This window comes from Trematomus bernacchii, unplaced genomic scaffold (assembly GCF_902827165.1).
Source record: "Trematomus bernacchii unplaced genomic scaffold, fTreBer1.1, whole genome shotgun sequence".
Taxonomy (NCBI): domain Eukaryota; kingdom Metazoa; phylum Chordata; class Actinopteri; order Perciformes; family Nototheniidae; genus Trematomus; species Trematomus bernacchii.
The window spans coordinates 9,098,157-9,126,014 of NW_022987342.1; the positions used below are offsets into that span (position 1 = coordinate 9,098,157).

The 27,858-nt window shown below is 40.8% G+C and overlaps 3 protein-coding genes across 3 annotated transcripts; all 3 read right to left on the reverse strand.

Moving 5' to 3' along the window:
* Positions 1-2,836: 2,836 nt before the first annotated feature.
* Positions 2,837-9,401, reverse strand: gstt1b (glutathione S-transferase theta 1b). Its single transcript, XM_034128192.1, has 5 exons — positions 9,189-9,401; positions 7,814-7,901; positions 7,548-7,698; positions 5,153-5,329; positions 2,837-3,194 (listed from the first exon to the last, which is right to left on the reverse strand). The coding sequence occupies exons 1-5, from the start codon at positions 9,298-9,300 to the stop codon at positions 2,997-2,999; spliced, it is 726 nt and encodes a 241-aa protein (XP_033984083.1). The 5' UTR covers positions 9,301-9,401; the 3' UTR covers positions 2,837-2,996.
* A 1,948-nt stretch (positions 9,402-11,349) lies between these two features.
* On the reverse strand, positions 11,350-18,872 carry ddt (D-dopachrome tautomerase). Its single transcript, XM_034128078.1, has 3 exons — positions 18,683-18,872; positions 17,065-17,240; positions 11,350-11,774 (listed from the first exon to the last, which is right to left on the reverse strand). Exons 1-3 carry the CDS (start codon positions 18,788-18,790, stop codon positions 11,702-11,704), a joined length of 357 nt encoding a protein of 118 aa, XP_033983969.1. The 5' UTR covers positions 18,791-18,872; the 3' UTR covers positions 11,350-11,701.
* Positions 18,873-22,258: 3,386 nt separating this feature from the next.
* chchd10 (coiled-coil-helix-coiled-coil-helix domain containing 10) lies at positions 22,259-26,614 on the reverse strand. The gene is made up of 4 exons (XM_034130761.1): positions 26,427-26,614; positions 25,285-25,510; positions 22,786-22,927; positions 22,259-22,539 (listed from the first exon to the last, which is right to left on the reverse strand). The coding sequence occupies exons 1-4, from the start codon at positions 26,462-26,464 to the stop codon at positions 22,520-22,522; spliced, it is 426 nt and encodes a 141-aa protein (XP_033986652.1). The 5' UTR covers positions 26,465-26,614; the 3' UTR covers positions 22,259-22,519.
* Positions 26,615-27,858: the final 1,244 nt, after the last annotated feature.

Here is a 27,858-nt window from a genome sequence, read left to right on the forward strand (position 1 = left end):
GGAAACACACCAGTAAATACACCTCTCTTTGTCCGCTCTTCAAGCCTCAAAGGGTGGACTCCTGAGCTCTGTGATGTCCCCCTAACATGGCACTTAGACTATTTTCATCATCCAGGGATCAACACCAGTAAATACACCTCTCTATGTCCGCTCCAAGAGCCTCAAAGGGCGGACTCATGAGCTCCGTAATGTCCCCCTAACATGGCACTTAGACTATTTCCATCATCCAGGGAAACACAACTTCAAAGGGGCTTCCTTAGTTAATAAAGTAATTAAACAATAAAAGATCAATGGGTCATTAAGATCTTTAAATTATTATTACCCTCTTCAATGACACGTTCTTATAGTTAATAAAGTAATTAAACAATAAAAGATCAATAGGTCATCAGACACTCATCAAAGGACGGACATCAAAGGTTTATTATACCATAATAAACAACACCTCATAAACACATGACACCATAAAACAACACCTCATAAACATATGACACCATAAAACAACACCTCATAAACATATGACACCTGTATGACACCTGTCATCACACATCATAAAACATATGACACCTGTATGACATCTGTCATCACACCTCACATCAAAGGTTTATTAGGGTCATAAACATATCACACCTGTATGACGCCTGTCTTCACACCTCACATCAAAGGTTTATTGGGGGTTATACAATAAGTAGTAGCAAGTGTCATCTGTCACACCACCTGTCACTTTTTTGACGAAAGGGGTATGAATATCACTACTCTGATGCTATCCTCTGCCATTTGTGTTTCACCATGAACCTTCGATTTCTTTGGATTTGGTCCTTTAGTTGGTGTGTGATCCCAATTTATTTGTAGTCCCTTAGAGTTGTCCGCATCTATGTCGATGTCCTCAATATCCGACTCGTCACACGCCTCACGGAGAGTTTTTAAGTTGTAATCGTGGTCGGTCATGCTAGCAGGCACTTTATGTCAAAAGTGTTGGTAACTGGAGAATTAAAGTAAAATGTGACTATTTAAGCTTCTATAATAACTTAAAGTGTATCATGAATAAGCTATTGCCTGTCAGTTTTACATTCAAGGACTAAAATCTAAACTTTTTCTATGAGCCTGCAACGTTGTTACTTCTCACTCCGCCATCTTGCCTTTTCCCCCCGTCTCATGCAGTCGAGCCTCCAGAGCAAGTCGGACAAAATTACTAACCATCGTGCAACACTCTAGCAAGACGGCGGTCGCAATTGTGCAGGTCTGCGTCGCTCTTGCTCATCTCAAACGAGCCTAATGGGTGCTATTCCACCAGACGCGCCGCGTTACGGCTCAGAAGCGTCCCAGAAGCGTCCCAGAAGCGTCCCAGAAGCGTCCCAGAACCGTCTCGGCGCTGGGCTCCGCTAAAAATAGGCGGCTGGTCTATTTTTGACGCGAGACGCGAGACGTTGCATAGCACCGGGCAGGAAGTGGACCGGTCAGAGCATCCAGTCAATCCCCAAAATAAACTAATTTTGCAGACCCTATCCCTCAGTAGTCTTTCAGGTAGGAGGAGAAATGCCAGCGTTCTCCTCCGGTTTACAGGCACTGTGTAAATTATATATATATAATAATTATGATGATGAATGCATTTTTTTACCACTAAAATACAGCAACACATCTTTGATTCATGTCGTTTATAACTGGACTATTACAATTATTATTAACTTTGTCTGTACAAAGTAGCCTGACCAGGAAATATGCCCAAATCAACAAAAACTGCGAGCCGGCACGCAAGACGCTCCGCTTCTGAAACGCGCCCAGTGGGGTTTGACGCTGTAGGAGGTCGGAACAAAACCGCACACACACACACACACACACACACACACACACACACACACACACACACACACACACACACACACACACACACACACACACACACACACACACACACACACACACACACACACACACACACACACACACACACACACACACACACACACACACAAACAAAACAATGGTAGCGTTACCATGGATCCTCACAAAACCACTGATTTATTGGATTGGAAATGCATAAAAAAAATAGAACAGCAGAATAGATGCCAACCGGTGTTCTCATAAAAAAAACAAATACATAATGTGAGTATATACGTCTATATATGCAAATGTATGGATAATTATAATAATGAATTATATTTGTAAAACACCTTGCATTGCTAAAAGTAATCCCAAAGTGCTACAAGGGGCATAAGAGAATAAAAGAAACACAAGTTTAATCAAAGGCTTTTTTTAAAAGAAAGGTTTTTAGGCCTTTCTTATAGGCATCGGTGGTCTGTGGAGTCCTCAGGTGGTCTGGGAGGGAATTCCACAGGTGAGGAGCAGCTGCACAGAAAGCCAAATCCCCCATGGGGCGCAGTTTGGTCCTGGGGGGGCGAAGCAGATGGTTGGTTGTAGAACGGAGGTTGCGTGTGGAGGTTTGTGAGGAGAGTATAGTTCTTTGAGGTATTTGAAGAAACAGTCTGTGGATTTGAAGCACATTGCAAATTCTACAATGGCTATATAAGTACAAGCTGAGATAAAATTGTGAATAGGATGATATTAAATGAACCTCTGACATTAAATGAACCTCTGACCCCGCCTATGCAGCTGACTTCAAATACAATGAGTGCTACTTTCTGAACTTTACTTAAAGAGTGCCCTGAAACCTTTACGCTGCATTATCCACATCACTGCACACAGTGAAACACATTGTCACAGTGTGAACAGATAATCACCAGAACGGTGTGACTGCCTTCATGGCCCAGTGATGCACATCACATGCTTCCATACCGACAAACACTGACGTTCTTTTACTTTAAAATAATAGGAATCAGTCTTATAATTCAAATCCAGCTTTATTTATACAGCCAGAAAGCACAAATGACACATTTGCCTCAACAGGCTTAACACAAGATTCTTTATGCATGCATTGTGAATTGTTACTGTGTATCTAGTGTGTATGGAGTCTATCAGTAACTGAAGCAGTGTTGTCCTCTTCACATGAAAAAATTGAGGATCTTGGCCTTGGAGAACTCCAACTTGCTGCCGTCCATCACTTTCACTCTCTCTTGGGATCCCAGGATGTTCTGGTGGACTTCATCGAACAGCTCCTTTCCAATGGCGGCCTGCACTCTGTCCCGCCAGGCGTTCAGCTTGGGTCTCCCTCCAAACACATCCAGGCCGGCGGCCACAGGCTGAGGGAGAGGAGCACAGAGGAGGCCTGTTAGTGTGGAACACCTACAAACCTGTTTCAACCGTTAATGCCTGCCCGTTTACTACAGAGCAGATCTTGTTGTCTGAATTGCCTAACAATTATTAAATGTGATGTAGTGTTTTAGATACTGTATTTCAACTGTTTTCGACCCTTCAGGCAGCCATTGGTTTCTTTATTTGAGGCTAATGGTTTGGAAATGTACACTCGAGTCACCAATACACATTCATTACCATTACCAGTCCTCATCTTACACAACAGAAGATGTTAAAAATCAAGAATATGTTGTAAAAGAAAAAGGAACCAAAAAGTCCTTAATCTAACCTTAGTTTCTTGTCTGAGTAGTTGTATATAGTCATCATTCAACAGGGTTGTGTTAGGGGGAAATAAGACATCTTTCCCTCTTATAATATAACATAATACTTGAGATAATTAGCATAGCCCCGCAATACAAGAACTCCTTTAATTCCAGGTCTTCAACATCAGCTGATTAAAAGGAGGACGTTTTGCCTGAAGCACGTAACTTCACAAAAGCTATCTGTTATCAGCACGTGTAAAAATGTATAATAATAAATATTAGCTATCAGGAGCATATTAAGAGCCATGGGTGTGTGAAGAGAACTGGATACAGAGTTGGAGGCAAGGCTCCGTCATTCCTATGAAAGTTGCTCAGTGGAGCATGAAGTCCAAAATGGCTGTGGACCCTCAGAGCGTACACCCTTAGGTTTTCCTTTAGCCTCGCCTCCATTCGCTTTGTCAGGTCCGGTCTGGGCTCAAGTCAATAATAGAGAGGAAAAATAACTCTAGATTCTGCTTTTACAGCATTTTACAATCGTTAGGTCCTAATGATTTAAAGAAGGGCTATTCAATTCGACTTGTCAGTGGGATAAAGTATTTTTTGTGGGCTTAATTACATTAGAGACTGGCGCGGAAGTTGTAGCACCAACGTTTCACCACTATGAAAATGTGCTTCAATGCCCGGCTCACTTTCTGTGAGTTTTTACACAGAGGTGGTGCATTCAAAATCTTAATTAAGTAAAAGCACAAAAGGTATCAATAATAAAATACACTTCAAGTACCAAAATTAAAAGTACTCCTTATGCGTAATGGCCCATTTCAGAACATTTCCGGATTATGATTATTGATGTTAGTGTGCTGGTAATTATTTGATATACTGCTGCTGGATATCTTAACTTATAATTATATAATAGTTATTTTAATAATGAATGTGTCAGCTTATAACCTAAATCTAAAAAGTAACTAGTAAGTAAAAACTGTTAAATAATTATCTGGAGTACAATATAGAAGTACTGTATAAAGTAGCATACACTGAGATACTCAGGTTAACTACAAGTACATCAAAATTGTACTTAAGTACTGAACTTGAGAAAATGTACTTGATTACTATCCACCACAGCTCGTAAAGGCCGTTCACAGGCTTCTCTCTCACAGTGACAGTGTAAGGCTCAGGGGAACAACAAGGACGATCATGCACACACACAGCTTCCCTCCTCAGGCACTCACACTCATGAGCTGCTCCTTCAAACTCCACACAAATAAATAGTTTTCTGACTTTTTGGTTTTTTTTCTGAAGCAGAACGGAACAATAACTGCATTCAGTTGCACACACCTTTTGGAACAATGACAAAAATGATCCTTATGTCAGTGCAGCATCGCCTAGACTCGAGGCTTAAAATATTTCACATGTATTGAGAGTTGATATTGGAACTGAAAATTCCCTAGGTAACCTTAAAACTCTTCCACTGCTTTCTCAAATCTAGAAAAAAAAATAGAAAGTAGAAATAAAAAAACATAAAAACATTGTGCATCTGTTGAGAAACAGGTTAGCAGTAATGTAAACGGGAGAGGTAAAAAACTCTTGGATGGTTCCGTCTTTATGGATACGGACCTTTTTGACTCCCATAAAAAACCCTTCCTCACCTGCATGACCTCCACAATGGCGACCAGGTCGGCGAGTGAGATGTGACCCCCCGCGATGAAGGGTCTGTCCTGCAGGAACTTCTCCTCCAGCAGCTTCAGCGAGCCGCTCAGCTGCTCCACGGCTGCCTCCATCTTCTCCTTCGGGACCTCCACGTGCAGAACCTCGGGAATCATAAGCTACAACAGGAAGTACAGATGAAGTAAGACATTACTCAACTCGGTCAATGAGTTCGTCATGGTCTTTTTTTGTACTTTTCAGGAGAAGACGAAGCAGATGAAATGACTGAGCAGATCATGTGAATGTTTCTCGACCATGAAACTGTGAGTATACAGCAGGGGAGTCAGACTCATTTTAGGGGCCACAAACAGCCAAGTTTGATCTCAAGGGGGCCGGAAAGTTAATAACGCGTTAACGCAAAAAAAAAATTAACGCCACTAATTATTTTAACGCGATTAACGCATGTGTATTTTTTGTCCTCGGCCGCCGTAGTTTCAGAGCGCATCGAGTGTAAAATACCATCTACAAGCTGATGCTGACAGCCCCGCTCCTGTCGCCCGCTTGTGGCAGACCACACTTCCACGCTCACCGGCAGGCCCGGACTGGCCATTGGGAGAACCGGGAGGGAGTGTGTATGTGTGGCGCGACTCGCGCGAGCGAGGCACACCTTACGTGTTGTTGTTGTTGTTAGCATCTGGTGCTAGCTAGCTGCGCTAACGGATATAAGGAGCTGTTTCAATGACATTTCGCCGACAACTGCGCCGAGCACTTAACTTTATGCAGGTAGCCAGACAGTGGGACATTGTACGAAAAGTCAGCACACTCAGCACGGATAGTGCGCGCAACATGAATGCAGCGTCCAGGCAGCTCCCATTCGAGCATATATGCCTTGAGCTGCACATAGCTCCAATGATCCATCACAGTGGCGCCACACACACACACACACACACACACACACACACACACACACACACACACACACACACACACACACAACACACACACACACACACACACACACACACACACACACACACACACACACACACACACACACACACACACACACACACACACACACACACACACACACACACACACACACACACACACACACACACACACACACACACACACACACACACACACACACACACACACACACACACACACACACACACACACACACACACCACACACACACACACACACACACACACACACACACACACACACACACACACACACAACACAGTATTATTGTATGAGAGAGGTTCTAGGTTGAATTGAGGCGAATATTTGTAATGTTCAGGTTGTTGTGTTTAATATTCATGAGAATATTTGTCATTGTTCAAATGATAATAAACAAACATATAAAGCATAGTTGTCCACTCATATGTTGATAAGAGTATTAAAAACTTGAAAGATATCCCTCTAAGGTACATTTAGAACAGATAAAAAATGTGCGATTAATTTGCGATTAATCGCGATTAACTATGGACAATCATGCGATTAATCGCGATTAAATATTTTAATCGACTGACAGCCCTAGTTCATTTGTATCTGAAGTTGTACCCATGGATGTATAAAGAATAGTTCTACCGCAAAGTTATTCTCCGTGGGGACTTCCGGCAACAATCTTGATTCTGATTGGCCAGAAGACTCGAAAAGTGAAGGGTGAGAAAAACCTGGACATATCAAACTGCACACTCAGAATAATGGAAAGCAGCAGGAAACCTAAATCAGCAGCTCAGATTCACTCTGGACAAGAGCTTTGCTTCCAGCTGACCTCACCCTCAGTCTCCAGCTTTGGAACAAGAAGAGGGGTCAGCGGAGGTGTAAAGGAACAAAGTAGATTTACTCAAGAACTGTACTTAAGTACAATTTGTGCTTTACGTGAGTATTCCATTTTCTGCTAGTTTGTATTTCTACTCCACTACAACTCAGAGGTAAATATTGTTGTTTTTTTCCTTTTACTCCTCTACATTTATGTTATACCTTTAGTTACTTTGCAGATTTGGATTAATGATGTGAAATATAATCAACACTTAAATAAGACTTTAGGTACACCTGGACAAAATTCACAAACTACTCAGCTTTAAATCAAATAATACAAATTTGTTCCACCTTTAGCTTTGATAACACTTTAATGCATCAATAAGAAAATCATAACATATCATATATATATCATTGTGAAATGGACCAATCTGCACAATGACTACTTTTGGTAATTGAACTATATTTTGATGCTAATACTTTTCTACTTTTACTTGAGTAACATTTTGAATGCAGGACTTTTACTTGTAACAGAGTAATTTCCTACACTCTGGTACTTCTACTTTTACTGAAGTACAAGATCTGAGTACTTCTTCCACCTCAGGGTGTCAGTGAACCTACCTTGAGCCAGAACACCTTGGATCCATGCAGACGGATGGCACAGTGCTGCCAGGACAGATACTCATCGATGCGAGCGCGCTGCTGGAGGTCCGCTGGGTACCAGTGCTCTGGGGTCTGAAACTTCTGCGCCAGATACAGCAGGATGGCTGGGCTGCACAGAAACACACAGCTGGTGACTACACACGGGGAACACACGGGGAACACACACAGGGTCGTACTGTGGAATGAATGGGATAATGAGCTCTAGAGAACATTCAAACATGCACCTTTCAGTCAGGCAGAAGTCTCCATCTCGCAGAGCAGGGACTTTTCTTATCAGGCTTATCTTCCCAAAGTGATCTCCATACTGCTCACCTGAAACACACACACACACACACACACACACACACACACACACACACACACACACACACACACACACTACACACACACACACACACACACACACACACACACACACACACACACACACACACACACACACACACACACACACACACACACACACACACACACACACACACACACACCACACACACACACACACACACACACACACACACACACACACACACACACACACACACACACACACACACACACACACACACACACACACACACACACACACACACACACACACACAAATGTTTTCTTTCTCATCCTCTTAATCATCTAATGACCCCCTGGGGATTGAGAGGGATACAAATAAGTATCATTTTGGTACACATACAAAACAAATGTATTGTTTTGGTTATAAAGCCGTGGTGGAATGTGAAGTACTGTACTTCAGGTACTTTTAACTTCATCTGAGGCTCTTTGTTTTCATGCGAGTTGAAACTTCTATTCCACTATATTTCAGAAGGGAGAAGAGTTTGTAAAATGACATGAATCGCAATCATTCACAACAGAAAGGGTTATATCACAAAACCGTAGACATGAACAGTGATACCACTCAAATTAAAATATAGGTATTTTATTTACTTTTAAATATTCCAAGGTGGTTTGCTGTTCTAAGATCCTGTTCCACAGTTTGGGGGGCGTAAAGACAGAAAGCAGCCTCCCCAGATTGAAGTGAAATACTTTAGGTTCTTCTAAGAAAGGTGTTCCAGTCTCTCAACACAGGGGATTGTTCTGCATTTAATTGTTTTATTTTTAATACTTTATTTATTTATTATTAATTTTCCTCAGATAACATTTTCGATGCTGAAATGTTCTTGTAACATGATTTTACAGTGTGGTATTACTTTAACTTCTGATCTGGTTACTATTTAACAATACTGCTCTAAACAAATTCTAACACAAACATATCTTACAGCCTGTTAAACTCATGCCTGTAAAATAAAAGATGGTTTTCTTGAGAAAAAGTGAACTGGAACGCCACCAATGAATACATCACAGATCTCTGTCTTACAAACAAAACTAAAAGAGGGTTTCCAAATGCTGCCACCACCAGTGCTGCTGTGAGAATAAAACCCTGTGAAAAAGAGCAGCTTCTATAAAAAGTTATATGCAATAAGTGTACAGTTTCAGCTGGACTGTGGACCCTTCTTCACTCCACCCTCAGCAGCTGTGCATACTGCAGACCCTCCCGAGTGCAGACAGGCTGGAGGACTGTCAGCAGGGGGGGGCTCCACTCACCGTCCATCAGCGAGATGTTCCTTACTTCATGCGGGATGTTGTTCATCTTCGCGAAGATCAGAACTGAGCGGCAGGGCTGAGAAAGAAGGTCCAAGTAAAGCTCCACCGCCATGGCTGCTGCAGAACAAACTCTCCCTGCTCAGTGCGCTGCCTGTGGAACCAAAGATCCTTTATTTGACCAAGATGGTTCACGTCACTGCAGCGACGGACGGGCTGACGGAGGGCCCTCCTCTCTACCAGCCTCTGACCAGCCCCCACACCCCCGCTACACTGCTTCCTCTTTCAGGCTCTTTCTTCATGTTGCCGGATTCTTTTTTTCATTCAGTACAATACAGACTGTGGGAATCTAGTTCAATTAACCTGCAGAGGTGGGAGAAGTACCTGAGTGTAGGAATACTAGACTGTTACAGTAAAATTCCTGCATTCAAAATGTTGCTCAAGTAAAAGTAGCAAAAGTATTAGCATCAGAATATACTTAGCAAAAGTAAAAGTAGTCATTGTGCAGATTGGTCCATTTCACAATAATATATATGATATGTTTTATAATGATTGATCATGAAAGTGTTCTCAAAGCTGGTAAAGGTGCAGCTAGTTTGAATGACTTTGTATACTGCAGGGTAGCTTGTGAATTTACTCCAGGTGGAACTAAAGTCTGATTTAACACTTGATTATATTTCACATGATTAATCCAAATCGGAAAAGTAACTAAAGGTGTTAAATAAATGTAGTGGAGTAAAAGTACACCATTTACCTCTGAATTGTAGTGGAGTAGAATTATAAAGTATAGCAAAAATATGGGAATATTCAAGTGAAGTACAATTATCTCAAAATTGTACTTGAGTGCTTCCCACTACACTGTAACTGCAAGTGCTAAAATAATAGCAATTTGTTGGGGTTATAGGCATATACAAAATATATTAAGATCAAAAATATCAACGTCGTGCTGGCTTAGAGGGAATGGTCTGCCTGTGCTTTGTTGTCACCAGAGAACAGAATGATGCTAGCACTATCCTAACCTTGTACTCCACTATATTTCAGAAAGAGAAGAAAAAATTATAAAATGACATGAATCATAATAAGTACAATACCAAACAAAGTATATGCCTACTATCACATAAATTATTAGCCAGTCAATTATAACAATTTTTAAATCATAATTAATTCAAAAAATAGTAATTGTTCCAGTTTCTCATCTATGATTTTACATACTTAAGATACATTTTCCTGGTTATACTCCTGATATTATTTTTAGTGAAATAACTTTTTCATTGCAGAACTTTTCTTGGAACCTTATGTGTTTGTAGTGTGGTATTAGTACTTTAACTAAAGGATTGTTTTACGTTCTAATAAACCTTGTATAAAGCGTGAAAACAATGACGTACACAAGCTGAGAGTTTGCATTATCCTTTAACATACTAATGATACTCATTTGTAGGGACCACAGCTTTAAAAACGTTACGTTTATGAGCTCATTTTTGCCTCTAAGAATGTTTGGATGACAAAGATCATATTAATTTAGCGTTTAGTTGGTTTTGACGGAACAAGCAGACAGACCATACAGGTCAGAGTCCTGCTTAGCCCACGGCTGTTTGGAAGCTAATGAGTTAGCTAGGAAGTTTCAGGGTTACACAAACCTTTCAATGTGTTGTTAAACCACAAACACATGTGTAGACGTGTAGATGTCAGAGAAAAGAGAGCTGGGGGGTGTGAAACAGGAATTCAGTGAAAGTAGTATTTAAGAGTGAATCCTCTTGCTACCTCTCTGTACTCTCTGGTCTCCACAAGTGAAAAGTTTAACAAAACGTCCAACAGGAGACTGTGGAGCACTGGGTGGAAGGTGACAACTTACATAACTCAAAATGATCTAGAGGCTGTTTGTCCTTAAAAGATAAGTTAAAGGGTTGAGTAACATTGTATTATACATGTTTTTCACACATAAAATATGATCAAAAATAGGATTTAATTGTACTGATTAATAATTGTATGGCTCTGTGAAAGATTACAGAAAGTCTGCAGACATAAATGAACACATAAAACAGGAATACACCTATTAGAGGTCAGGACCCAAGGGTAAGACACTAATGCATCTCTAAAGATACCCTCCCAAGATAATGTCATTAGTTCAACTAAATAAAAACATATACAAAATAATACTCAGGAATTCAAAGATTAAGAATGTTTGTTTATTGTGTTTCAAATAAAATGCCACTATTCAAACTAACCTGCTCTGGGTAATAGAGGGATACAAACTTTTTATAGGTAATGCATTACTCGTGAAATTGTCAATCCCATCAACAGAGTAAAAAAAAAGGTTAATCCTAAACTAAATTGACTGGATAACAGGTTAGGAAGATCTTAGTGTTGGCAACCATCAAACTGAAAAACAGTTTATAGCATTTTACTTTGTGTTAATGTCTAGATCTTTTACTTGGTGTTTGTTTCGTACTGATTTATGCTGTCTTTACTTCTTTCATGAATCACATTGTGTAACGTCTCCACCACAGCAACGTCTTTTACAAGAAGCTCATGACGGTCCCCTTCTTCCCCACCTGGTGAGGCTGCAGCGCGTGGAACTGAATGGTAATCCTGTGAATTGGAAATGAGCTCAATCATAATGCAGTACATTCATTCAAATATAAAAACAATAAGGTTTAAGTAGTGCTGCTCTCAGTCTTAAAAAAAAAATCGGTTAAATTATTATCCGTGAGAATCTGATAGCAGAGTTTACTTTGGAGAACTGATACCCCCTTTCCCAACAAACTGGTTCCAGTTCTAGCTGTTTTAGTTCGGAACTAGTTCCCAGTTTAGGAACCATTTGTGTTTCCACTGCCTGGTGCCTGACTGGTGCCAGGTCGTGACATCACCGTTTACGTTGCTGATTTTCTCAGCAACGACACTCACAACAACAATGGCAGATTGTGTCGGGTCGATACTCAGATTAAAGAACGACTTCTCCAACGTTGTTGCTTATTAGTTTTTTAAAGGTCACCTGCCATGCTATTTTTAGGCAATAGCATAGGTCTCAGATATATACAAATATATAAAAAACATGTCTATGAAGTGTTTTGCTCGAAATACCAAACAGATCACCCATTCTAGCCATGCCTCATATCCCTCTATTTCACTTCCTGTTTCAAAAGTGCTGATTGTGGGTATAAAGCTTTAAAAAAAAAATGCCTGCTCATGCGGGAGATTCTACTGGCAGATACTGCCGTGATGAAACGCCATATCATGGATTATCAAGGATTATTTCTGAAACAGTATGGAGCTCAAAGGCTTTCTCTCTTGCCGGTTATACCACAAGGTGAGTTCCTTTTTATTTCCTGCTTCTTCACACACATGCTCTCCAGTACAGGTTAGCTCTGAGTGTTAGCGATGCTAATGTAAACACCGACCATATTACGTCCAAAACAGTCGGGCATTGTTTCTGAAAGCAACGTTTCTGATAGTGCTGTGGGTCTGCATTGCCGATATGACGTCATATCGGACGCAAATCTGGATCAGCTCCGTTGTACCCCCGTTTTTAGAGATTTGGGTACTGAGGAAAAGAGAGAGGGTTTTATTTTCTGACGCTGCGTGAGTTCCCTGACACACCGGGGACACATATTTATGTGTAAAAGACATCAAAAAGTGCATTTTGCATGATAGGTCCCCTTTAAATTCCTTGTTTACCAATGTGGTTCAGCGTCATTTACCGACCTACAGTGATCTGCTGCTCATCCAGCGTCGTTTATTCTGCCGTTTACTGACGGGAACGGCTGCTGGAAAGCAGTAACTCACTGTCTGAATGTAACAAAGCAACTGATGCATATCCCCCATCACTATCAGGGAATGTGTTTCAGTCTGAATTGACTCTGTTTGGCATCATAAGGTGATCATTTCCCCTGGTATTAGATGTGTAATTTTATCTTTATCTTGACTACTTATTGCTCAAATATTCCCAATACGAACCGGGCAAGAAACAGGAAGAACTAGTTTAAAATCGGGCACCAGCTCCGAACTGGCCCTGGAACCGGTTTGGTGGGAAAGGGGTAAAAGTGAATCTGTAGTGTCCTAGATGCACATTTGCACATGCACAAGACAGTCCAATCTGCAGGAGTGATTTCTACTGACAAAAAATAGTACAATCAGATTATCAACAATGAATAATAACAGCAGCAAAGACCAGGACAAGGCACATATTCTACCAGGCAGATTTAAATCCATTTGAAACATGAATCACTTGACATAAAAATATCCAGTGTAGAGCAACTGGAAAGCATACTGGCAGTGCTGAGTAGAGTTTCCAAACCAGAAGAAGCTAGTGTAATAATTAGCTTCTGCGCTGGAGTTTAAACTGCCCAACAAAGTGATGTGTCCTAAAATCTGAAAATGATCTAACATGTTTTCATTCCGATTATTCCCTCGTCTCAAAGTCCACGTCCTTTTGAACGTGTCTTAGGTTAGATGCCTGAAATAAGATCTGCGGTTAACAAAAGCTGAAGAGATATTAACGTTTTGTTCTATGGTACTAAATTATATGTCTGCTGAATGTCCCAAGTTTCTATGTGTCATCAAAACAGCAGCTGCTGACAAGTGATTAGTTGAGACTAAAACACTTTATTAGACGTTTTTAGCTTAGCGTTGGTGTTGCACAGCCCTGTGACCAGGGTGTAGTTTGCTTATTTTATTTATTTATTTAATCGTTTATTTGGCAGGGACAATGCACAGTAATGAACACTTAAAACATTCAAATGTGTCAAGCGTAACAGTGCCAGATTTAGCTTTGAGCTAGTTTCCATCCGCAGTCCCTCACATTAAACATTTAAGAAAATTACATTTTACAAACATGGTAAAAACAAAATACATGATATGCAAAAAGTGAAAAAGAGCAAGAGCAGCATACACAAGTATTTACCACATGGCAGTACAATATAGCAGCAACGACATATAAAGTGCAAGAAAAGATACCCCTGTGTTAAAGTGCATTTAGCGGTGATTGCACGTCTGTTTGTCTCTTAACCATTCCCTGAGTTGACCTTTGAAGCTATTGAGAGTGGGACAATCCCGTATCTCAGTTGGGAGGCTATTCCAGAATGAGCTGCCTTTAACGGAGAGGACATTTTGTCCAAAAGTGGTCCGTCTGTGGTGGACTTCACAGTCTCCTCTGGTTTCTGACCTAGTGCAGCGTCCAGTGTGTTTTTTGTGGATGAATTCCCCTAGGGGAGGGGGGGGGGGGGCAGTCCATGTAAACATTTATAAATAAAACACATACTTTTAAAAGACTTAAAATTGTCAAAACTCAATAAATTGTGTTTTTCAAGGATGGCACAGTGGTGGTATGAATTTGTCTTTCTGTCAAACACCTTGATAGCTCTCTTGTACAGCTGTTCTATTTGTTTCAGGTTTGTGGCACAAGCAAACGACCAGTTGGTAAAACAGTATTCAATGTGGGATAGAATCACACAGTGGAGGTATGACTTTGCAGCATTGACAGTTAAGAAAGGTCTGATTTGTTTAAAGTTTTGCAAGTTGAATTTAATAGTATTGGATACTTTCTTAATATGTTTCTTAAAAGTCAAGTTCGAGTCCATTATGACTCCAAGATACTTGAAGTGGGGGACTAGTTCTAATTCTGCTCCGTTTAAAAACACATTGGATCCTTCGATTTTGACTGGTCGTTTACTGAACATCATGCATACTGTTTTTTTTGCATTTAACTGTAAGCAAATGTTGTTCAGCCAGTGTTGAACTTTGTCCAATGCATTTGAGAGACAAGATGTGATAATTTCAGTGTTTTTCCATGTACAAAGATGACCGCATCATCGGCATACATTTGTACATTCAAATCAGGACATACATTAGGCAAGTCATTAATGTACAGTGAAAACAGTAATGGTCCAAGAATGGAACCTTGTGGAACCCCAACAGGGTTGACAAGGTAGGGGGATTTGGTACCGTTGACCAAAACACACTGTTTTCTGTTTGATAAGTAAGACTTAACCCACTGTATTGAATCTGCCGAAAAATTGAAATAAGTCAGCTTTGTAAGGAGCACTTGGTGGTCAACAGTGTCAAATGCCTTCCTGAGATCAAGGAAGACAGCACCTACATATGGGCTCGTGTCCAACATACATTTAACCTTTTCCACAAAGACACAGTTAGCTGTCTCAGTGGAGTGGTGAGCACTAAAACCAAACTGCATTGGGTGAAGTGGAGCGAAACCTTTATCTAAATGTTTGGTGATTAGTTTTGACACCCATTTCTCAGCTATCTTAGAGACACAGGGGAGGATGCTGATTGGTCTGTAATTGGACATCATTGCCTTATCCCCAGATTTAAAAATCGGTGTCACCGTGGCCACCTTCCAGGACGATGGAACTTCCCTTGTGCTGATTGATTTACTAGCATACTTATAGCCCAACGATAGCTTTTTACTTCTGCCGATTACATTAACGCTTAAAGAATCATATAATTGGTGTTGACATTGAGATTATCCTGCTGAACCAGCGATGATGTCGGTATCATAAAAGTGTTTGCCCAAAAATGTATTATCTGCAATATTGCAAAATCTAGAGGTGGGAAAATAACTCAGATCTTGTACTTAAGTAAAAGTAAAGTATCAGAGTGTAATAATACTCTGTTACAAGTAAAAGTCCTGCATTCAAAATGTTACTTAAGTAAAAGTACAAAAGTATTAGCATAACAATATACTTAAAGGACCAAAAGTACAAAAGTACTCATTCTGCAGATTAGTCCATTTCAAGTCAGTCATCAGACAGGAGATGATAAAATATGTTTGTCAGTTAAAAAGCACACTTATTGTAAGAAAATCTTTACAGCAAAGGAGAATGCACGGTAAAGCTTATTGATGGACTTTAATGATTGTCTTGGACACCACTCTCTGCTACTGGCCGAATCAACACACTGGAGGGATCCATTAGTGATGTTACGTATTGCGCCGAGGCTTCAGAGCGTGTGTCGAGTAATCCCCGAAGCTTTTTGTGAAGCTTGTATCGAGGCTTGTATCGTTTTGGGCCAGTGACGCCACCGATGACAAACGAAGCCTCGCTGCCTGTCGATACCACGTGACTGCTTCAGGAAGTGATTCAGATCGGTTGAACCACAACGCTCATAATACCCATGGATGTATAATAAGAACGATATTACCCCTCCTGTACCCGGGCCCGGCGGTTACACGATGGAATTAAGAGAGCTCAGACCCTCACTTATATAGAGGTCGGAACATGTCATAAGTAGGCCTATAAATAAATAAAAGCATAAATAAAAGTAGGAATAAAAACATCAATAAATGAATAAGTACAGGAATAAGTGGTATATAGTGTTTTCAGTCAGAATCAGTGTGTGGGCTGTGGCTCAGCTGGAAAGCAGTTGACTCACAACCGCAGGGTCCCTGGTTCAACGACTGGTCAATATGTCTTTTTTTTGTTTATAAAAGCTACAGCTAAATGAGATAATGTAGTTAATAAATGTATTCTTTGATATGGTTTAGCCTTTCTCAGGCTACAACATGGTTAAGTTTACGAATATTATTAAGGAATACAAATCCCTCTTTGCAATGTTTACCAGCCTCTTTAGGCTTTTCAATCACAATCATTCAACTGGAATAAAAACAATATTGTTAACATGAAAATATGATTTTATGTTTGTTGTTTAGAGTTATTCTAAGGGTTTACTCATTGGGAACTCGGTATGAGATAGAGCACACTGTTGAGATGTCTGCCTGTTTTACACACTTTGACCAACAGGGGGATTTGTGTTCAAATCGGTTCAAATGAAGCCTCATGAGATGAACCCTTTTACGAATCAATTGGCTGGAAAGCTTCAAATCTTCATAAGGCTTCATCTCGCCATCACTAGGATCCATAAAGCTCACCTGTCTGCAGTCAGACTGAGCTCTCTGGTCAGGAACTCGAAGATCTTGGCGCTGTGCTCCTTGTTCTTGTCAGCGGTGTCGGTCACACCGATAGCAGACACTGACAGAATGACACACGGAGAGCAGGAGCCGGCTACCAGCATGGGCAGCCCGGGCTGCACCACCAGGTGCATCCTCTGAAACACAGGACCAGCATCAGTTAGGGTGGAGCACGTAAACATGGATCAGCATGAGGGAAGTGAGTGCAGATACACTGAACTTCAGTTAAAGGCCACACCCACACAGACAAAGTGGGCCTGCTAAAGTGTCCTTGAGTAAGGCATTGAACGATGTGTTAATGAGAAGAAGCATAGCCGCGAGAAGTCATTTTACTTAGGGGGTGCAGTAAATTGTCAAGGGGGGGGGGGGCTAGCCTCGCTGCGGGGACACGGTGGACCTCTGTCGCCTGTCAGCGCAACTTAAATTATGCCGGCCGTCAACGGCCCTTGACGACCGGCCTTTCTGTGATTCTCCAGATTCTAGGGGGTGCTGCAGCCCCAGCGGCTATGAGAAGAAGTGCATTTTTTAAGAAAAGACCAGTTATGTTATGTTAGTAATTTTTATACACATGCAACCATTATATTCTCATAATAGATACAATACCTAATGATGTTTCTATGACAAATATCTTATTTCAGTTGCATACAACTTTAATTAAAGAGACTTGTATCCACATACATGTGTAATTTCATGTTGACACATTTGCTGCATGTGAGGCTGTGTGTTATATGTTACATAAAGTGAGTTTATATACATGTGTACAGTATATGTGTGCATTACATTACGGCTGAAGCGATTAGTCGCATAACAACAGTCACTGCCCTTTCCTACATACTGGCAGAGGTGCCTTTAGAGGTGCCTTTAGTTACTTTACAGATCTGGATGAATGATGTGAAATATAATCAAGTCTTAAATCAGACTTTAGTTCCACCTGGAGTAAATTCACAAGCTACCCTGCAGTATACAAAGTCATTCAAACTAGCTGCACCTTTACCAGCTTTGAGATATAAAACATATCATATATATTATTCTGAAATGGACCAATCTGCACAATGACTACTTTTACTTTTGGTACTTTAAGTATATATTTTGATCCTAATACTTTTGTACTTTTACTTGAGTAACATTTTGAATGCAGGACTTTTACTTGTAACAGAGTATTCCTTCACTCTGGTACTTAAGTACAAGATCTGAGTACTTCTCCCACCGCTGCATACTGGCAAATGTATTTATGACTGCAGACAAAACCTAGGGTCATATGTGTAATGTAACTAGTATGCAATAACTGTTATAGGTAGCCTACTGTGACTTTATGTGAATGGACCCTTCCAGCCATTACAATTAAGAGGAACTGGTGAGAAAGTGTTGATGTGCTGGAAAAGCCTCTATTCCACTAATTAAAACAGCTATATGTGGGTTAGAGTTAGTGGTAAATGCATGTAAAACTGCTAGGAACGTTAATCCTGTTGAAAGCATGAGAGGCGCATGTGCCCATACTGTATGACCACTGCAGGACTCACGCAGCCCAGCGTCACCCCGCGGGGCTCCTGCAGCTGCTCCTGGCCGGGAAGGCACTCACCTCCTCGGGCTTCCCCAGAGCAGCAGCGGTGCAGGAGCACAGCTTCTTCAGGAAGTCCTCCGAGAAAGAGCTGGCCGGCAGGTTACTCTGAATGTCGACGAAAGGCATTCTGATTTTCTGAAGTCTGCTGGAGTCAAGTCTGCCCGAAACTGTATGGAGACCAGAGAGCAGCGACAGGAGAGCAGCCGAGTCTACTGCTTCCGGTTGTAGATTTCAAAATATGTTCAGTGAGTTCAAAACGTTCAAACTAAAGTAATATTTCTTCAGCTGGTATGATGTTCTTATTGTCTCTCTAGTGGAGGGTGACATTTATATTTCTTAATATTGTATCTTGATTTGTGTTTGCTCAAATGGGTTTAATATTTTCTATTTATGGTTCACAGAAACTGCTAACACACAAAAAAGTATATGTGTGTGTGTGTGTGTGTGTGTGTGTGTGTGTGTGTGTGTGTGTGTGTGTGTGTGTGTGTGTGTGTGTGTGTGTGTGTGTGTGTGTGTGTGTGTGTCTATACACCTATACACTCATAACTGAATAAAACAATGCTCTAACAATGTCAAATTGAAATTATTTTAATTTTGAGATTTTCTTTGCAGAAAATGTAAACTCGTCAGAATAACAAAGAATATGCAGTGGATTAAAACCTGATTAAAACCGATGAAAACATGGCCTGATGCTAAGAAAACATGTCGTACGGCTTTATTTTGAAAGCAGAACCGGATGTACCGCAACTGAGGGCAATGTGCCAAGGTCCAGTCAGGCGGACTCATTTTTTTTTTTCAAACTTTATTGGAATTGGAACAACATACCCACATTCATCCACAATACGCACTCTAAGCAATGGATACATATTGTTGAAGTGTTTTTTTTTTTTTTTGGGTGGTAGCCCAAAGCGAATGTTAGATACACAGTTCTTAGTTTATTAATGGATTGATTATCGAATTTATGTAGGATCTCATTTCTGTTTTGTCTACCAGGAAATCATTTTTCAGTGAGACACTTCCTTATGAAGGGATTATTGCATGTTTCGTCCAGGACTAATATCCCTTTAATGAATAATGAGGGCAGTTGTGGCTGTATAGTTTGGGGAGCCATAACATGTCTCGACACAAGCACACATTCTTGAGGAAGCGCTTTATGTAGTTTAATAATATCTAATGTTGTGGGGTTGAAGTTATGTCTAGTGCAATAACACAATTGTTCATAATCTAGGAGATTTCTGTCAGAAACCATTACATCAGTTATGGATTGTAACATTGTAATCCTGCTAGTAATCTGATTGTAATCGAAGCAGTCACTTTTTTTTGTATCCTGATTAGGTAATCATTAGGCGGCATGTGGCGCAGTGGGTTGTGCGTTGGTGTTCGGAACAGGGGATCACAGGTTCAAACCCCACTGCAGTCAGCATGTCGTTGTGTCCCTGGGCAAGACACTTCACCCCAAATTGCTCCTGTGGTGATTGTCCACAGTATTGAGTATGTAAGTCGCTTTGGATAAAAGCGTCTAACAAGTAACATGTAATGTAATCTCGTTACATGTAAACTGTTGCTCCCCAAGCCTGTATATATGCAGTGGCGACTGGTCATTAGGGGCAGGTGGGGCACAGCCCCACCTAGTGTCAGCAGAAAGTATTACAAATAATGATTACAAAAATGCAAAAAAATAAATAAAAAAATATATAAAATATATTTTAAGATCATGTTTAATCATCTGATTCGTCTGTACATTGCTGTTTTAGTCTGTGTTCTTCTAATTAGTGTGTCTACAGTCACAGTGTGTGCCTATTGAGCTGTTTAGAGCCATGTGGGACAAAACCTGATTATGCCCCTTCCTCTCGCTGTGAAGTGAACGTGACTGTAAAAACTTCACTGCGCATGCTCAGAGTATTTTGTAATGAAATGTGTGTGGCAAAAAAATAATGACCAGAGGGGCATGGAGCTACCATCCCCACCATACGTCATCTCAAATCATTCAGAGCTGATTGGCTGTAAGTACGTGTGCCGCGAAAAGTGTGCTGTGTGAAGAGGAGACGAGAGAGCTGCAGTGGCGCGTCCTAAAACCAGGAAGTAAGCACAAAAAAGCAATGAGATTTCTCCAGAGGATTTTAGAAAATAGCTCGAAATAAGATCTGTGGGAAACGTACCTGTTAGATAAATGCACGTTTTGATTAGCCGGATAACATCCACATGTCTACCCTACTTATATAATTTTTTTATCATAAATCTATGGATTAGATTTATGATAGACTTTTGAAACTACAAGAACATAAGGAGGACTTTTACAAAAAAGTAATTGAAATGTTTGTCCAGAAGGATAGGCAAATGGACTTCATCTTCAAGTCAAGGTAAGACCACCATTTTATTGAAAATGGGATCTTACTAAGAGAGAACAATTCAATATTTAAATGATAAAATGACATTTTTTGGGTATCCTTTTGTTGAACTGTCTGTTTAAAATTAATCGAAGCATCAGACAAAAAAAGCTTTTGAAAATAATATTATATTTTGGTTTAGGTCAAAATATAATATTTGTAAACCTGAAGAGTCAGTGCCAGTGCCTCAGCAGCCATGAACCTCACTGCACGTCACTGCAGAAGCTTATATATAGACATCTAAGTTTTTTGTGCCCCACCACTTTTGTACATATAAAAACGCCACTGTATATATGTATATATTAGGGCTGTCAGTTGATTAAAATATTTAATCGCGATTAATCGCATGATTGTCCATAGTTAATCGCGATTAATCGCAAATTAATCGCACATTTTTTATCTTTTCTAAATGTACCTGAGAGGGATATCTTTCAAGTTTTTAATACTCTTATCAACATATGAGTGGACAAATATGCTTTATATGTTTGTTTATTATCATTTGAACAATGACAAATATTCTCATGAATATTAAACACAACAACCTGAACATTACAAATATTCGCCTCAATTCAACCTGGAACCTCTCTCACACACACACACACACACACACACAGTATTATTGTATGTGTGTGTACACTGATGAATCGTTGGAGCTATGTGCAGCTCAAGGCATAATATACTCGAATGGGAGCTGCCTGGATGCTGCAATCATGTTGCGCGTACTATCCGTGCTGAGTGTGCTGACTTTTCGTACAATGTCCCACTGTCTGGCTACCTGCATAAAGTCAAGTGCTCGGCGCAGTTGTCGGCGAAATGTCATTGAAACAGCTCCTTATATCCGTTAGCGCAGCTAGCTAGCACCAGATCCTAACAACAACAACACGTAAGGTGTGCCTCGCTCGCGCGAGTCGCGCCACACATACACACTCCCTCCCGGTCCTCCCGATGGCCAGTCCGGGCCTGCCGGTGAGCGTGGAAGTGTGGTCTGCCACAAGCGGGCGGCAGGAGCGAGGCTGTCAGCATCAGCTTGTCGATGGTATTCACTCGATGCGCTCTGAAACTACGGCGGCCAAGGACAAAAAATACACATGCGTTAATCGCGTTAAAATAATTAGTGGCGTTATTTTTTTTTGCGTTAACGTGTTATTAACGCGTTAACTTGACAGCCCTAGTATATATACATGTATGTATATATACAGGCTAAAAACACGACATGACAGGAATAAGGAAAATACACTGACATTATGTGCAAGGTCATAGCAGCTATTTATTAAAGGTTCTTGCCTGTACATACCAAAAACATTTTGTACATTACAGTAATGTATGTATACATTACACGGTCATCAATCAACAAAACCAACATGCTCTCTGCCTGAGGTACGTTCACATCTATGTGCTAGAATGTGGTCATTTCTACAGTAAGTTTCACTATTGAGATATGTCCGACTTGACAGCTGATCACCATCCTTCACACCAGCGATGTCACACCTGCAGAAAAAAAAGAGATACACATGATTTTTAATCAAATTACGTATTTTTATGTCCAACGAGTTTCTGTAGCTTCTACTGAGAAATCATACTACTGTAAAACTGTATGATCAGGTGCCAGGAGAACCAAAGCAGTAAGTGTTTCACATGAAGCGCACATGAAGAATTTCATATTAAAAAACCAGATGCCTTGGGATGTTTTGAGAAGTGTTTTATGTGGCTCCATCCATCCTTCAGCACACTCACCGTGGGAGAACTTGCACTGTTTGAGAGCCTCGCTGAAGCCCTCACATAGACTCAGGTCATACTGGCCGGTAGCACAGTCCAGGAACTGTCTGACCTCAAAGTTACAGGGGCCGGGCTGGGCCTGAGTGGGCCGGGGGGGCTCCTAGGATGATACGAGCAAGGGAAAACATTTGAATCCGACATTTCACAGTCAAAGTCCTGAATGGGCTTCATGGTTGAGGTCACACTCAGTCGTCAGCTTCGCTTACAGCAACTTCTCAAGCAACAATCTGGGTACTACTTTCAATGAACAAGAAAAAATACATTTAAAATCAATACGCATACTTGGTGGATCTCCTGTTTGACCCAAGTAGCTGTTCATGCTGTACATACATAAAGCAAAAAGGAAATATTTCAACATGGTGATCCTGGCTACTACTTTTATCGTAATTATCATTTAATTTCGAAGCATCTGATAAAAAAACAACTAAAAATGAATCTGTTCCAAACTATTCATGCAAACTAATATACTTTTTGATACTTTTATGATATCCTGCCCAATATATTGTCTCTCCATATAATATGTCAAAATTATCATATTCATAGCATGGTTCAGGGTTCTCTAGGGTTTATCTAAATGAATAAATCCAACTAAAATCGGCCTGCAATGTAATTTGAAATAATGATTTTTCTTCTTACGAGATCATTTAATATTTTTTATAAATATACACGTTTGGCCTATGACATTTTATCCTCCTCATTCATTTTACTTTACTTTGTTGTTGCAGTAAATCATTATTTAAAAAAATACATATTTTTATTGTTTATAATATCCAACACCATATGAAAAAGGAGGTTAACACTCCCGCTGCAGAATGGTATGTATTAGTATTGATGCTCTGGGGCCTCATTTATAAAGGGATATACGCTCAAAAAATGGCGTACGCCAGTTTCTACGCAATGTTTGCGATTTATAAAATACTAACTTGACGGGAAAATGTGCGGTCCTCCACGCAAACTCTAACCCATGCGTACGCACTAAGCACACAAACGGGAGAGACGAGAAACTGCGACACCGTTGGCAGAAGGAAGAATGGAGAGAAATATGTGGAAATAATACCATAAATAAAATGTTACCTCTCATTTATCAAATATGAAGAATTCATTTTCAAACATTGATTAAAGCCAATCTTAAAATGATTAAACAAACGCCTGTTTGAGACTCCTCAGTGCACACAAAAACATAACTTGGAGAAATAAATAAATACGGATATGTTATTTAAAACCACCTCGAATATGTTGTGTTAATGTTATGAAATGTTTTCTCATAAATGATGCGGTAAGCAGGAGGACAGAATAACGTCTAAACTGATGCCGTTTTGCATTTCTATAGGTTGTAGATACGAGCATGGTTTTATATACTATCACGTTTAATCGTGTTTTATGCCGTTTGCCAAGACTTGATAAGTCGCTCGTAAAACACAGGAGGTATGGAAACTAAGAACACCATATGTGGTCAATTGTACAGCTAATATAACACAACACATTGTATTTCCTTTAACTGGTGGATTATGGATATATAGTTGCTGATCGACAGCTGGAACACAAACCACCAAATACAACAAAATAATTCAGATCCAGTCGTCATGACTCCACTCCGGAGGGATTCCCCGATCATTTCTTACAGTTTCTCATCAAGGGGGTGTCTCCTGTCCCCGGTACAAACACACTGCCTGAGGAAGGTTATGTGTATTTTTTTTGTCATTAACTTTTTTCGGACCACTTATTTATTTATTTTGGTGACGATCCGACCTCCATGCTGCTACTCTGGTTCAAACTGCATCCACCAAACAATATGATTTATCGCCACCTCCCCAAAATAACCAAAATCTGACACGGTGTGAGATGTCTTTTTTAGCTGTTCTGTCGTAATTTCCTGCGATCTTCTTCATGCAGTCAGTCAAAATGAATGAATGAATGGGCGTTTCTTTGACTATTTATAGGCAAATATGGGCGTTACGAGTCGATTGTGATTTATAAAGGGAAACAGGCGTAGGAAGTGCCGTACGCACTTCCCTCGCCGGTACGCAATGTTTTGTGAATCGGAAAATGTCGGAACATTTCTGTACCTATTTTTTTGCTTTGTACTACGTAAGCAACCTTCTCACGTCAATCCTACGCAAGGCGTTATAAATGAGGCCCCTGGTCAGTGGGGCTCTCTGTAGTCAAATCTGTATCAGTGTCTTAACTGACCAATCCAAACCTTAAATAAAAAAGCTCAAAGCAGGAACTCCTTTTCTTTGCAATGTTCTAATGATAATCTGCAGGGGCTCTACATTTCAAATTCTTTGGCCAGATGGAGACAATTCTACTTTTGAACCATTACGGAGGAAAACACACCATGACCAGTCAGACTTTCACCAGACAGAAGCACCTCCAGAAGAACCGATGACCTGATTTGAGTCAGCTAAAGCCTGTGCCCTGCCACCCTAATCCTACGAGTGATTATACTTATCTTACCTGGTATGTGGGCTTGGCTGGCTCAGGGCTGCTGCTGCTGCTGCCCCCGCTGAACGCTCCTGTGAGGGCGCTGCCCATTACGTGGCCCACAGCGGAACCCACTGCCACCCCAGCAGCTGTGGTGGCCATCTGGGCCATCAGGCCCGGGCCCTGGGACGGAGCGGGGGCCGGGGCCAGGGCGGCGGGAGGCGCATGAGCTGGAGCCGGAGCATGGGATACAGGATGGCTACAAAGAAAAGCAAAAACATTTGCATTAGACAGGTTTAAATGGACATGACGTATGGTACAAAGCCTGTGTGTCTTTATAAACACGAAACTACTGTAAACCAACATCTTATATTCCAATCAGATGTAGAAGACATTTCAATTATGATATATAATAATTAGGAATTATACCTTCATAAAATGCCATGCAATAACAATGCCTCAGCTGTAGTCTTTTTTTAAATCAATAACATTTTAAAAGTAATCAGATTTCAAGTCAAATGTATTTGACAAGGTACCAAGTGAAGCCTTAAATTGCTGGAACCTGTGTATATTAATAACTGTTACAGGACGTTCACCATCGAGAAGTAGGAAACAGCTAATGGTGATTGTTCAGGTATGAAAATCACCTGCACGCTTTTGTCCTTTTACTTGAGTAACATTTTGAATGCAGGACTTTTACTTGTACCAGAGTATTCCTTCACTCTGGTACTTCTACTTTTACTTAAGTACAAGATCTGAGTAGCTCTTCCATCACTGCCATTGATACAAAATAAAAACATGACAACAAGACAAACCACATCTCTATTTGACTTGCCTAAAAGAAGCATTATGTTTTATATAAAGTAGTGACCTTGCCAAGAACTTCACTCTGACATAACATGGTCTCAGTAACGAATGACGCAACAACAATCAGGATACATATCAAAGCCATCCTGCGTATAATGTAGTTATTAGCCAGACTACTGACACACTAGGCTGTAATGTCAATGTCATATGTTAAAGTCTGAATTCGTACTACCTGCAAACAGGACACATGAGACCATCTGCTATGCCCCCCCCCCCCCCCCCCCCCCCCCCCCCCCCCCCCCCCCCCCCCTCAGACTGTGGGTTTCTGTACATGTGTTATCATAGACTGTATAAAGCCAAGGTGTTACCTGGCTGGAGCTGAGGCGCGGCTGCGGCTTCCTCTCATCTTTGAGACTGCACACAGTCGGATTGTGATAAACTGGATTGAAGAACCGGATAACTCTGTCGGTGCTTCTAGAAAATGCTTCTCTGGTCACTGCATGGATGTCACTGCCGCCGGTCACTGCGCGTATGCTGCTGACCTTGTTCTTCTTCTCTCAGTTTTTGGCGGATTGAAAACAACTTTAAAGGTGCATACCGCCACCTACTGTACATGAGTGTGAATCATCATATCATTCCATCTCTTAACTCATGGACGTACAGTATATATCTATGGGCCTTTCTCATTTCACTAATTTCCCCTCCTCGACTCCTATCCTCGTGTCTTAGTCTCGCCCACAGGAGATGCGAGCGGAGGAGCCGAGGAGGGGAACCGAGGAGAGAGGAGTGGAAGCAGCAGGCGGTTAGAGAAATGAGAAATCCTCTCCTCTGAGCGGTCATTTTAAAGAGACGTCCATTAATGATGACAGGAGGCACAGCCCTCTGTCTGACGGACAGGACTGTGTTCATGATGACTTATATTTACTTTTAATTCATTCACAGTGCTGTATAATGAGACAATAACAGGCTACAGAAGTATATATATATATATAGGTATATATATATTTATATAAATATATAGGCCTACCATTTCAGAATCAAACAAGTATGAGAGCACTCACAGCATAATAACGTAACACTATCAGAGACTGGATATATCCCTGTTCCTATACTGTTTTTCATGTATTCTCTCTGGCTGTCCATCTCATAATGTTCACATAGAAACTAGCTGTCAATAGGAATATCATTCAGAAGAATTATAATTTCATGCAAAAATCTGTCACAAAGAGGTTGCACATTTAAATTCAGGTGTTGTTAACGACGCTGAAGTTGGCTTCCGATTCAGAGCTTCCGATTCGGCAGTTAAGGGGAAAGTTAAGGGAAATTTAATTTACAGCGCTGAGCGAACAATCCTCCGTGTTTGAACCTCTCGCTGCATAGCCGATTTATTTGGACTTGATTATCCCAGAGAGGCTAAACATTCTTTATAACACAGTTTTAGATTTGTGAAACCTTAATTCTATTTGTGAAAATACAAAAAAGGAAGATTTTGCTGCTTTTTCTACATCTAGACCACATAAGACCAGGTCCTGATCTAATGGCGCGTTTCCACTACAGCGCGGAGCACGATTTAAGAGGGCTGTAACGTCAGCGGCCCGTTTTTGGTTGCGTTTCCACTTGGCCTAGTACCGGCCGGCGGGTCCTAATTCACAGTTTTTCTGGCCTCATAAAATCGTGGGTCTAGGGCCAGAGACAACGAGGCTGAGTCGGGCTGAGTATGCTAAACTAGAGAGAGAATCGCTGGCAAGGGGGCTACAACTACGTCACTAAGATGACATCACGGCTCCGCCTACACTGCGT

Bases quoted from the DNA above. Each gene is read 5' to 3' on its own strand.
- ddt (XM_034128078.1), bottom strand. From the start codon at position 18,790: ATGCCTTTCGTCGACATTCAGAGTAACCTGCCGGCCAGCTCTTTCTCG. The intron at 17,241-18,682 runs GTGAGTGCCTTC...CCTGTGTTTCAG, and splicing joins CTCTGGGGAAGCCCGAGGAG to AGGATGCACCTGGTGGTGCA. The intron at 11,775-17,064 runs GTGAGCTTTATG...TCCAATTCACAG, and splicing joins CTCAGTCTGACTGCAGACAG to GATTACCATTCAGTTCCACG.
- chchd10 (XM_034130761.1), bottom strand. From the start codon at position 26,464: ATGAGAGGAAGCCGCAGCCGCGCCTCAGCTCCAGCCAG. The intron at 22,928-25,284 runs GTAAGATAAGTA...GTATCATCCTAG, and splicing joins CAGCCAAGCCCACATACCAG to GAGCCCCCCCGGCCCACTCA. The intron at 22,540-22,785 runs GTGAGTGTGCTG...TTTTTTCTGCAG, and splicing joins ACAGTGCAAGTTCTCCCACG to GTGTGACATCGCTGGTGTGA.
- gstt1b (XM_034128192.1), bottom strand. From the start codon at position 9,300: ATGGCGGTGGAGCTTTACTTGGACCTTCTTTCTCAGCCCTGCCGCTCA. The intron at 7,902-9,188 runs GTGAGTGGAGCC...TGTGTGTTTCAG, and splicing joins GAACATCTCGCTGATGGACG to GTGAGCAGTATGGAGATCAC. The intron at 3,195-5,152 runs GTGAGGAAGGGT...CCTCTCCCTCAG, and splicing joins CCATTGTGGAGGTCATGCAG to CCTGTGGCCGCCGGCCTGGA.